The 12626-nt window shown below is 40.9% G+C and overlaps 1 protein-coding gene and 1 long non-coding RNA gene across 4 annotated transcripts in view; one reads left to right on the top strand and one right to left on the bottom strand.

Moving 5' to 3' along the window:
* Positions 1-12626, bottom strand: part of LOC141139198 (uncharacterized) — a 1175459-nt gene that overhangs the window by 780386 nt on the left and 382447 nt on the right. The gene's annotated exons all lie outside the window — the stretch shown is intronic.
* The window catches only part of LOC141139178 (cytochrome P450 2B4-like), a 35369-nt gene that overhangs the window by 18459 nt on the left and 4284 nt on the right, over positions 1-12626 (top strand). For all 3 annotated transcript variants that reach the window (XM_073625084.1, XM_073625085.1, XM_073625083.1), the window contains 3 exons: positions 1036-1212; positions 10597-10738; positions 11675-11859. In XM_073625084.1, the coding sequence (XP_073481185.1) occupies positions 1036-1212; positions 10597-10738; positions 11675-11859 (504 nt within the window). The remainder of the gene's footprint in view (positions 1-1035; positions 1213-10596; positions 10739-11674; positions 11860-12626) is intronic.

Genomic DNA, 12626 nt, shown 5'->3' with positions numbered 1-12626 from the left:
GCCAACTATGACTGGCTCAGTACAGCAACAGCTTTCTGGCAGAGTCATTCAGGTATGTTTAGTTTAGGATCTGAACACACCTGAGCTCATCCAAATTCTTGAGGTGTTGATTGCTTGTTTGTTACTATCCAAAAAGTTTGAAGATATCAAGTTTGTGTATTTGTCTGACAGGTGGATCAGTACATTCTGTTGGATTAGCAATCATGCCCTCCTGGACCATTTAAAGCCTTCCTTACCAACGTACTCTAGTAGGTTAGTTTTTAAGAGAGTTGAATGTCGTATTAATACTCTGATATAGTAGCAGAAATTGAGAATAATCTCAAAAGAGAAAGCTGGATGCAGAAATCTGGGCTTTGTTTCCTTTCTGCAGCATCATCTATCTTCCCAGAACAGAAAACACACCTAACTATCCCATGACTTATTCTAATTATACTATATTGTTGTGGTAATAGTCAAAGAACATGGTATACTGGACAAGAATAGGCCTAAAAGTGGACCTTCCAAGAAAATGTAAGGTTCACCTTTACTGTCAGTATCCACCCCCTCCAAACAGAATTAGTTTTAAATACCTTCAAAATTAGGATTTGGCAAAAACAGATAAAAACAATACCCCAGCCACAGCCTGCGACTCTCTCAGGAGGTGTGGTTGATGTCACCATGCCTCCCAGATGCTCTAAATCCCACATGGTTGTACTTCTGACATGGACTGGAGGGCTTTCACAAGGATTTCAATCACCAACTTTCCCAGGAGGCAGCAGTGATGTACATATTTTTTCATTTTTTATGTCAATGCTTTATTTTTTAGGATTTGCTTTTAAAAGTCGAATTCTCTTTGGGGGTGGGGGACTGGCTGTAAAGAAGACCTTTCTTTTTTTATAAAAGAGACATTTTAAATGTGATACTTTTAATGTTTGCCAAAATGTTCATCATCGGGAGAAGCAATTACAGTATCTTCTTTACCCTCATTCTTCAGTCTATCAAATTAAGAATATGGTCAATTATAAACCTATGTATATTTTCTTTTTCTTTTTAAAGATGTACAATATTATTCCAACTTTGTTAGACCTGCTTCCAGGACCTCACCATAAAATTTTCGAAAATATGAGACATATGCAAAACTTCATAAAAGAAACGTTTACTAAACAGAAGAAAACTCTAGATGTAAATGACCAGAGGAATCTTATTGATGCCTACCTTGTGAAGCAACAAGAGGTAAGGATCACATTTCATTAGATTCCATTATCCAAAATGGATATTCTCAAATATAAGCAGGTATGTCTTAGAAGCTTTTTATATAATCTTACTTCTATGTAGTAGGATTGTCTGTAGAAGATATAAGCAGAAGGCTTTTTAATACTTCACTCAACTGCACATTGTTGAAGTTCAAGCCACCTCATAGTGTTGAGCCAAAAGAAAGGTGTGGGAGGTAGGAGGATGGGCTGATGTTCAACACACCAAGAAGTGTTCAGACCTGCAGATTAGAAGGTACAACTAGTAGACATCAGTAATCTTTGATATGATGGTTGACACTATTCTCACAGTTGAGAATGTGGAGGATGTGAAGAGTCACATAGAAAAAATTATTATCATATTTATTATTATTATACAGGATTTACACAACACCAACACTTTGCGCAACTCTTTATAATATAAAGAGAGACAATACAGCAACAATTCAATTCAATACAAGAAGGTTAGGAGGGCCCTGCTCCAGGGAGCTTACAACTAAAACAAAAGGTAATAACTTTCAGGTTTTATACTTAAAAAGTATAATGCAATGATCCACGTGTTAAGGAGGTTCAAGTGGCAGCACAGTGGTGTAGTGGTTAGCAATTTCACCTAGCAGCAAAAAGGTTTGCTGGTTTGAATCCTGACCACAACACCATCTGCCTGGAGTTTGCATGTTCTCCCTGTGCATGTGTGGGTTTCCTCTGGGTATTCCGATTTCCTCCCACACTCTAAAGACATGCTTGTAGGTTAATCGGATCCTGTTTAAATTGGCCCTAGTATATGTATGAATGTGAGTTAGAGACTTTAGTTTGTAAGCTCCTTGCAGGCAGGGACTGATGTGAATGTACAATGTATACAGTTGTGCTCATAAGTTTACATACCCTGGCAGAATTTATGAGTTCTTGGGCATTTTTCAGAGAATATGAATGATAACACAAAAAATTTGTTTCACTCATGGTTAATGTTCGGTTGAAGCCATTTATTATCAATCAACTGTGTTTACTCTTTTTAAATCATAATGGCAACAGAAACTACACAAAATGACTACACTGGCAGCCATTTTCAGTGTGATTTCAGTGTGGACAAAGATAGAATAGGGCTCTGTTCAGTGCTATTAGTTAGTTAGTGTGGTATACTGTGATATTTTGCTTCAATTGTCAGTGTAGCATATTAGTTTAGTGTCAGTCTAGGGATAGTGTGAGTGTAGTGAGGACCATCATTCAGCTTTGCATAGTGTGCAGCTAGAGTAGGGACAGCTCAGATAGCTTCATTGTAGCATAGAAAGACTGTGTCATTCATACATACATAGTGTAGAGTAGGGACAGCTCATATAGATTCAGTGTAGTGTAGTGAGACGGTTTCAGTAACCTTGATATTAGTGCTTAGCTAGAGTAGGGACAGTTCAGATAGCGTCAGTGTAGTGACGGTTGAACACCGTCTATTTGATTGCGTTACTGACAAATTTACGCCATTTACTTCTGTGTGCATTACTGCCAGTTTGACGCCATTTACTTTTGTGTGCGTTACTGCCAGTTTAACGCCATATGGTTTTGCGTGCGTTACTGCCAGTTTAACGCCATATAGTTCTGTGTGCATTACTGCCGGTTTAACGCCATATAGTTTTGTGCATTACTGCCAGTTTAACACCATTTACTTCTGTTTGCTTTACTGCCAGTTTAACGCCATATAATTTTGTGTGTCACTGTATGTTTGGCACATTATATTGCAGTATATTATAGTGTATCCATGGAGTGTGTCTGTGTAGTGTGAGTACTCAAATTAAGGTGCACCAAACACCTCTTTACATTGATTAAAGTTCATCTACATACAGATTTCAACTTCTTTTTTACATTTGCTAATAAGCACTGCCTCGTCCCTCTCAATAATGTCTGGGAGGACAGCAAGGAGAGAAAGACGTTCCCTTGGCACTGTAAGGGGGCCAGCAACAAATGTGTCCACAGGCAAAGGTGGATGTGATGGTCAGTCCTCAGGTAGGGCATAATTTCCTCAGTTTAGTGAGTTTGCCCATGTTATCCAGCCACAGCATGCAGAGGAGGTGGTGGACTGGCTTACTAAACCTTCTTCAACCTTCCTCATCCTCCTCAACCTCTGTTACGCAAGCAGAGACAAGTGTATAGTCCCCTGCAGTTTCCAGAGTGTATAAACCTGTCTCCTTGTTCACATCTATGTCTGCCATAGCCCCAACATCAGCCATTGAGGAGTAAGGTGAGTTATTTTACCACTGGCTCAGCCACTTGCTCCTTGATGATGCACAGCCATCACTGGATTCAGATATTGGTTCTGAGGTTGAGGATGGCGGGAACATGAGCCTAGAGAGAGGGAGGAACACTGGTAGACAAATTGGCATTCATGTTCCCCAAGCCGCAGCGTATTGCCAAGTTGTCTCCAGTGGTAATGATGAAGATGGAGGAGATGGAGATGATGAGGTCACTGATGTGATTTGGGTGCCAGATAGAGCAGAGGAGGAAACTGAAGGTGAGGCGGCACAACCCCAAGAAGGCAGACATCAAGAAAGAGTAGAGAGCAGCCACCCTATTCCCTCACATTCTGCAGCTGTTATCTCCCGGTCCACTCCCCAAAGCTCAGCTGTCTGGGCCTTTTTCAGCACATCTGCAGCAGATCGCACTGTTGCTATCTGCAAACTGTGTCTCAGGCATATCAAACGTGGCAAAAACACCAACCATTTGGGTACTACATGCTTAACAAGGCATTTAACGTCCAACCACTTAGCCCATTGGCAAGAGTACCTAAAAGCCACACAAAAGGGGCACAAATCTGTCCCTCCTCCTCCTCCTTACCCACTTCAGTCTGCCCCTGCGATAGCGAATCATTAAAAACAAGACAGAGCGCACGCCAGCCCTAGTGTGTTATCGTTTAATAGATGAGGACCCAAAGGACCCAAGAATATGTGGCATAAAGGAGAAGGATGATTACTGGTTGGCAACCCTCCTTGACCACCATTATAAGGGGAAGGTCTCAGAACTCATCCCGTCCCCACAGAGAGTGCAGAAGATAAAATCTCTTGAGGACACGTTAAAGAGGATTTTATTGTATGTTTTTCCTGACTCCAGTAGGTTACAGTGTTGTGGAAAACATAATTTTGAGTCTTTTGTTGGTCAAGAGAGAAGCGCTGGAGAAGGCGTCCACCTAAGTGAGGCATTTCGTAATTTTTTTAGTCCTCGCCGCACAGGGCTGTCAGCTTCCACATCCCATCGGCAGCGTCTGCATCACATGGTAGATGATTACCTTGGGGCCAAAACAGAGATGGAGAGCTTTCCAGCTGACGATTTACTGACTTACTGGGACATGAGAATAGACCACTGGCCAGAACTTGCTCAGTTTGCTATTGAGTTGTTGGGCTGCCCTGCATCCAGCGTGCTTTCAGAACGGGCATTCAGTGCTGCAGGAGGTTTAGTTACTGATCATAGAATGTGTCTGTCCACAGACTCCGTTGACTGTTTGACTTTTATAAAAATGAATCAGTCCTGAATTACCAGCTATGAAGCCACTGATGCCGATGTCACTGATTAAGTCTTTTTGGGATATGGAATCTCTGCAGGACTTCGAGGATGCCTAGCTTTGAGGGTGTTCAAGCATTTCATCTGGAAGAATGTTTTTGGTATAGGTTTCATGGGCACAATTAACACCAAAGACCAATTTTTCAGCACCTGTTTGACAGGTGCATATCATTGCAATTTTTTACAGCAAGGCCAATTCTTGCTTTCATCAAGATTACCTCTATAGGGTTATGGTGGGAAGGCACCACCAACGTCCAAAGACCAATTTATACATACCCATTACTTCTATCCAAAGTCAAAGTGACACCAGAATGCATCCAAAAAATATCTAATCTTGTTCCCAGTGCACTACATTGTGGCCTCATCATACACACTGCCCCCCCAGCTGTTGCTGAGCAAAATAAAGGCAGCTTGCAGGGAAAATGTCGTTTTTTTTTGCTTTATAAATTAAATTATTGCTGCAGCAGATTCTAGACATGGTATAGATCTGCCACTTTACAGGTAAACTAAGGGGAACCCCCCAGGCACTATATTGGAAGAAATTTTTCATTTTTATGCTTTCACTTTAAAAATCACAAACTTTTTTTTTATTGATACATGTCCCCCAGGGAAAGACCCGGACCCCTATAACCATTGTATGCCCAATTACTTGCCTATAAGCCTTCAAAATGGGCACTTTTGATTTTTTACTTTAATGGGTTTTGTTAATCGGGTCCAAACTTTTGCAGTGTTTGAAAGTTCTGGTGCGAACCGAACAGGGGTCTGTTCGGCCCATGCCTAATCATTAGTCATTGTTCATTCCTCTCCAGTAAGTGTCAAGAAACATAAGTAGTTTAATACAAACACCACACTTAATAAAAAAGCTCACCAGACAGGAGCCCAGAGAAAGCTGATACAGTGTAGTATTTATTGACTCTATTTAAAAATTCATAAAATCATTACAACATGGTAAATCAGAAACTGCACTTACAGCAATGGCTGTCATTCCAAGCACCTGGACATGGTGGCATGGTGTCAGCACCAAGGCCCCTCCCTGGCCTAAGTTGTTCAGGCAGGTGGGGTCTAGTGATGGCTTTTAATGAATGGGGGTGATCAACGCATGTTTTAGAGGGGAGGTTAAGGTGCCAGTAGAGAGGGAAAGATCGAAGATGTGAGTGAGGGGGCATAGGATAGAAAAATAGGGTGACCATAGTTTTTGTGAGGGAACAGGTCCAGCGGACAGGTGGTAAGGTGGGATTCTGAGAAAACTTTAGTGACCTGTTTGGCAGTAGCAAGGTCAAATGGGGAAAGTGTTGAGGGTGGTTTTGTACAGGGTATGTTAAGTGGGATAGATATCTGTGCATTGGAGATGCCCCCACAAATTGCATTGATCTTGTTTTTGAAATGATTGACAATCTCATGAGCAGTGACTAAGTTACTGGGTGCAGGTGTTGGTGTAGAAAGTAGAGAGTTAAAAGTAGAGAAGAGATGGCAAGGACTGGATGACGGAGTATTAATGAGAGTGTCAAAGTAGGCTTGTTTGGCAGCATGGAGGGAGGAATTGTATTTTGAGAAGGCAGATTTCTATAGGGTGAGTGCTTGCTGGGATTTATTTTTACGCCACAATCGCTTCAGTGCACAGCTATGTCTCTTAAGAATTCGGGTGTCGTCAGTCTGCCAAGGTTGTAATAGTTAGGGCCTGATACTTTGTGTAGTGTGAGGAGCAAGTGAGTCCAGTGTCGATGAGAGTGAACTGTTGTAGACAGAAGTGGCCAGGTCAGAGCAAGACAGGTAGGCAATTTTTGTAAAGAGGGGGGAATTGTGGGACTTTATATGAGGCCAGGGCATCCGCCGTAGGTGGCCTCCATCCCTATTTGAATAAACGAAAAAAAGAAGGAGAAGTTGGGACTTTATATGAAGCATGCGGCCGAATAAAACAACATGAGCAGAGAATGACTGGTGGGTGTACAGAAATAATGATAGTTAACCCAGTCACATAGTGTTATCGCATGTACATAGTAACATAACATGAACCAGTATCTTGATTATACCATTTATTAGATATAGCAATCATATCGTAACAAAAATAACATAGGTAACATGAGTGGTACATGACATTAACAACATAATAAAAGGAGAGGGCGGCCACCAGATATACATTTCTGTGTTCACGCATTATAATAAGTTCATAAAATAATTGGTAAAGGCCAATATGGAAAAGTAAAATCATAAACATATGGTAGAATATCACTCTTGGATGAAATTGGTATTAAGGGCATCTCTATAGCTCGACGCGTTTCATGGATACCTCCAATCTTCAGGAGCAGATGCAATAATCTATAAACATAACATATGATAAGTAGGTAAAACTGGCCAATTGAACAAAGGGGAATTGCCACATACAGGGGCTAGAGAGGCAAGGAGAGCAGAAATATTGATGAATGGTAACGATGTTAAAAATATATGGCACCCGTAGACAACTTACAATTGAGCTGTGATGGCATGCGACGGCGCAATGGGCCCGGACCCGCTGGGGAACAAGCATCCTCCCGGGAGCTGAGGCGGCACAACCCATGGACAAGAGTGAAGAAATAACGTGTGGGAGGGAGATAACTGAGGGGTGACAGCCCAATTACCTAGAAGGTAAAGAGTGTAAACAAAAAAGTAAAATAATATAAAAATAAAAATAATATAAATAATAATAAAAATAAAAATAATAAAAATGGTAAAAAAAGAGGGGTAATACTGATGTATGTTGGAAAAAAGGGTGATAAAAGTTGGGGAAGATCACATGATAATTCATGATGGTATACCAGTAATAACTATAGTATAGGTGTTGTAACAAAAGTGGGGTGATCTAAGTGATAAGATGTGAGATGGTGCTCCATAATAGTGCAGTAATAATAAAAAATGCACTGGCTACTAATCCAACTACCAAAAAATGTATAGGTGTATATGGGGATTGTGTAGAAGGGTGATTACCTGAATATAGCGTGAGTAACCGTGTGGCCTGACCGGTAATGCTGTAGCGGTAGACACCGCTCAACAGGGATCCAACCATTCCACATGGGGTGGAGTGTAGATGTAGTCCCAGGTGTCCAATGGGTGTCCGCCAACGTCACGCAGGACGGCTGACTGGGGGAGGAGGCATCCGTACCTGAGCGGAAAACGCCCGCCCGGCATAAGGCGCCAAATTTCCCCACCAAGAGCCGCCCAGATAGAAACAGCGGCACGCGGCGTCATGATGTCATCGCGACGTCACACGCGGGACCCTGAGTGCGTGGCGTCGATGCCTATACCTATGTTATTTTTGTTACGATATGATTGCTATATCTAATAAATGGTATAATCAAGATACTGGTTCATGTTATGTTACTATGTACATGCCATAACACTATGTGACTGGGTTAACTATCATTATTTCTGTACACCCACCAGTCATTCTCTGCTCATGTTGTTCTATTCGGCCGCATGCTTCATATAAAGTCCCAACTTCTCCTTCTTTTTTTCAGGTAGGCAATTTTGTCATAGAGGTGGTCAATTGCAGAGTAGAAAAGAAAAGGATTAAAGTGGCAAAGGTATCTGTGGGTAATTGATTGTTGCTTGGAAAGATAGATGGTTGAAGACAAGTACACTGTGAAAGTGATGAGGTTGTGATAAGAGAGAGGAAAGGGGTAAAGGGGGCATATTAAAGGGTAGAGGGAGTAGGAATCAGACTTGTAAGAAATGCTTTCCAAAATGTTGGTTTGCTTGCAGTCATTCCAGAGTGGAGCAGAGTTCTTTGTTGTATTTTCTTGCTGTTTTAGTTATCCTGCTTTAGTTAAACTGCTGTGTTCAATAGCTGAACACTCCTGGAGAAAGAAAGACTCACACAGGAAAAAAATGCCCAGTATAGGACTTCCCCCATAAGCTGATCTAATTTTATAGGGAGATGGTGCAGGGTTGAAGGAAAAAAAAACGGACAGGTCACAGTAACAATGCAAAGTTAGTCCAGCGACTGAGCTGTTCTCTAATCAGCGCTCTCTGCCATTCGCTGAGAGCACTAATTGGGAGTTGATTGGATGCTGATTTTCCAGCATGCATGTCCAACAGAAGCCGGCCGAACAGCCGTCTTCTGTCGGACAAACTGACTTACACACGGGCAGAATGTCAGCCGTTTATTTACTTTTTTCTCCTGACATTCTGCCAATGTGTATGGGGCTTTAGACTATTTACCCTAAAGATTGCAAAGTGTCAGTACATAGCAATGATACAGATGACATGGATTCTGAGACAGCAGCATTATCTGTGAAAAAGCAGAGAAGACATAATGAGAGTGACGGGATGTGTTCAACTGCTGAACACTCCTGCAAAAAAAATGCCCTTACTGTGGCTTCCCCCTATCTGTGACTTCCCCCATAAGCTGATCTAAATTTATAGGGATTTAAAGAAAAGAGGGAAAAGATGGGACGTTAGCTAAATATAAAGAAAAAAAAACTGTTATTATAAAAGAAAAGACAGCTATCTTCAAAGTTGATGATGAAGACAAAATAAATTGTGTCTCCAATAGTCAATAAATATGACACAGACCCATAACAACAAGAAGGAAAGATCTAGAAAAGTAAGACACTGTAGATCCAGGAGTAGACTATGACTTGATGGCCCATACAACGAATCTTCACCCACATTTTCAAATTCCCTCCTCTCCACCCCTCCTCCCCTCCTTTACACGGGGAGCACACTTTATTATGTTGTTTATTTCCTTTTTTTTTCTTTTTTTTTTGTTTACAAAATAGTTCAGCCCTGCTCCCCCTTTGCACATCACTCACCTAGACAAATGACATGCACTGCCCTCCCTTTGCCTCCTGGAATATGCATGACACATATCCCAGGAGACATAATGATCCATTGAGAAATAAGAAGAGGGTGGGGCTAGAGGTGCAAGGTGAACCTGGAAGAGCCTCGCGATGACGCTATATAAGAAGATGGTGGTCCAGGACCAAGCGGGGCAGATTTCTGAGAAGATTCTGTAAAACACCACTGGATCCACTGTGCAGTTGAGTTCCAGACCAGCAAAAAGGTAGGCAGAGGTTTGGAAAAAAAACTGTGTCGGGGAGGGGGCTGGAGATCCGCTTAAAAGTGATTCTGAAGTCTGAAGATTTTTTTACCTTCATTCATTTTGTGCATGAAGGTTAAAAAACCTTCTGTGTGCAGCCTCCCCCTGCAGCCCCTTATATTTACCTGTTCCTGATGTGCACGAGAGCAGCTGCTCTTCCCGCTCTCTCCCACCTCATTGCTCAGACACAGCAGTGGAAGCCATTGGCTCCTGCTGCTGTAAATCACAGCCAGTGAGGAGGGAACGAGGAGTGGGGCTGAGCCCTGCACTTTGAATCATTTGTACACACACAGCGAGGAGCGAGCACGCATGAGTGCCCTTATAGCAAGCAGCTTGCTATGGGAGCACATGGTGGGGGGAGGAGCCAGAAGTTCCAGCGGGGGACCTAAGAAGAGGAGGATCAGGGCTGCTCTGTGCAAAACCATTACACAGAGCAGGAAAGTATAACATGTTTGTTATTTTATTTATTTTTTGTGAACGTTAGTATCATTTTATTAATAAATTATACATTTTATAAAGGACTGAACATGACTGAATGATGTTTAAAAACTAAATCTATAAATACTGAGAACTTACTAGTTAGTAACATAAGTTACGGTATCCCTTACCACCATAAAAAAATATAGATAGTTGTTGGACAACCCTGGTTCCATTATTACATAAACACATGCCTTCATGAACCCTCAGTTAAAAAGGAATTAATTATGCCCATAAAAAATTAATTAATTCATTATTCATTTTACTTTTTCCTAGGGAAAATCAGAATCCTCCCAGTATTTTCATAATGATAACTTAATTGCTCTAGTAAATGATCTTTTTGTTGCCGGAATGGAGACGACCACCACCACTATGAGATGGGCAATACTGCTAATGATGAAATATCCAGAAATACAAAGTAAGAAATTAAGTTTTTAAATCATTTAATTTGTTCCTAAATACTATACATAATTAAAGCCCATCACTAGGCAAAAACGAACTCCCCTCCCAACCCTGTCACCCATTCAGCTGTGATGTTTATTTTTTTTCTTACCTTGTAAAGCAAGTGTTGCATCTCACTCCTTGAAGGTCTCCTCGCGGTGACATTACTGCTGACTCCTCTTCTGAACTCTGAGAAGACTTCTCCTCTGGATAGCCAAAAGGAAGTTTCCACATTATGCAGGCAGTAATGTGGATGCTCAAAGAAGAACAGTGCCTCCTGTAAACAAAAGATACAAGTTTCTCCTACTCCCTGAATCCAAGAATAAACCCCATCAGCTTTTATCTTTTTAGTAGAAATAGTTTCGTAGATGCACAAAAAGATGCTTTCCTGGCTAACAAATCTAATGACAGACATTTTATGGTGTTTGCGCTAAGACAGTTATTTTCTATTTTTTAAATGTTGACAGGGTTGCCTTAAAGAAATGCGCAGATTGCTGTTACTGATGTCGCCTTCTAAAAATACTGGTTTAGTGGCTGAAATGCTAGCTCCTTGGCTTCAGTATTTTGAGTTACTAACCCAGAATGACTAATTTAATAGTCTGTCTAGTGGTGGTGTCCTCTTAGGATTCAGAATAGGAATCTCAGAGGTGACAGAGCAAGGGGATGATTGGTGACTGGATTACCTATCTCCCACAATTTGAAACGGTGCAGCAAGGAATCTGGAGAGTGGACTTAGGTTACTAAAATATGCTTTGGAAAGTATGAAAAAAAAATGTGCAGGATGTGTGAGAGAGCTATGGGAAAGAGGTTCATTTTTGCCTGGAGATGAGTTGAAATTTTCCTAAATGGAAAACATATGCAACAGCAAGTAAGTATCATGCAATATAATTTAAAAAGTATCTCTTCTTGGCAGAGAAAGTTCAAAAAGAAATTGATAGCATTATCGGCACGACTCCACCTCAAGCAGAGCATAGGAAGAAAATGCCGTATACTGATGCCGTAATTCATGAGATCCAGAGGTTTGGTGATATTGTACCAGATGGGGCTCCACATGAAACTATTCAAGATGTCACATTTAGAGGATATTTCATTCCCAAGGTAACTATGTTTCATTTTATATTGCAACATTCAATAGGTCCCAATCTATACATGAATCACTGCTCCCAAGTACCCGTAGAGCTCCTTGTATTATAGCTCCAATAGGAGCTGTTACTCAAATTCCCTTTACATTATGCTTTGGTGATAATGTTTTTACCAGCCAGATAGTGAGGGAAAATCTGCAATAGGGACACACAAGAATAAACAACAAATAGATGTTCTATCCTTCGCTTACTCTAAAAAAAAAAAAAAAAATTAAATATAAATATATATATATATATATATATATATATATATATATATATATATATATATATATATATATATATATATAATTTCTATTTCTATTTCTGTATTTCTTTCCGTAAACTGTTTTCACCAGGACAGGAAGTGAAGTCCTGAAGTCCTGGATCACAAGTAAAACATGGCAGGGGTTCTGATCCAGCCACTCCCTATCCAAAACTCAAAACAAATTTTTGACTGGACATGCACAATTAGTGTCTGATATTTTTTGTCAATTGCATTAGCATTAAAGATATGTAAAAATGATATTATAGTTATGAGTAAAGGCTTAAAGCTGAACTCTGAGCACAATTTTTTCCAATGCAGTGTGGAGCCAAGATATACTCACCTAATCCTCCATACCTCCCAGCGCAAGACCGATCCCTTCTGCTCCTGCCTCCGCCCACAGTCCAGCGGTCTTGTGTGGTGATTGTTCCTGATGTCATCATGCCCCTAGATCAACTCTGAATGTGAAGACATCAGCA

Source organism: Aquarana catesbeiana, linkage group LG04 (assembly GCF_042186555.1).
Source record: "Aquarana catesbeiana isolate 2022-GZ linkage group LG04, ASM4218655v1, whole genome shotgun sequence".
Taxonomy (NCBI): Eukaryota; Metazoa; Chordata; class Amphibia; order Anura; family Ranidae; genus Aquarana; species Aquarana catesbeiana.
This window is presented reverse-complemented; position numbering and strand designations above follow the sequence as displayed.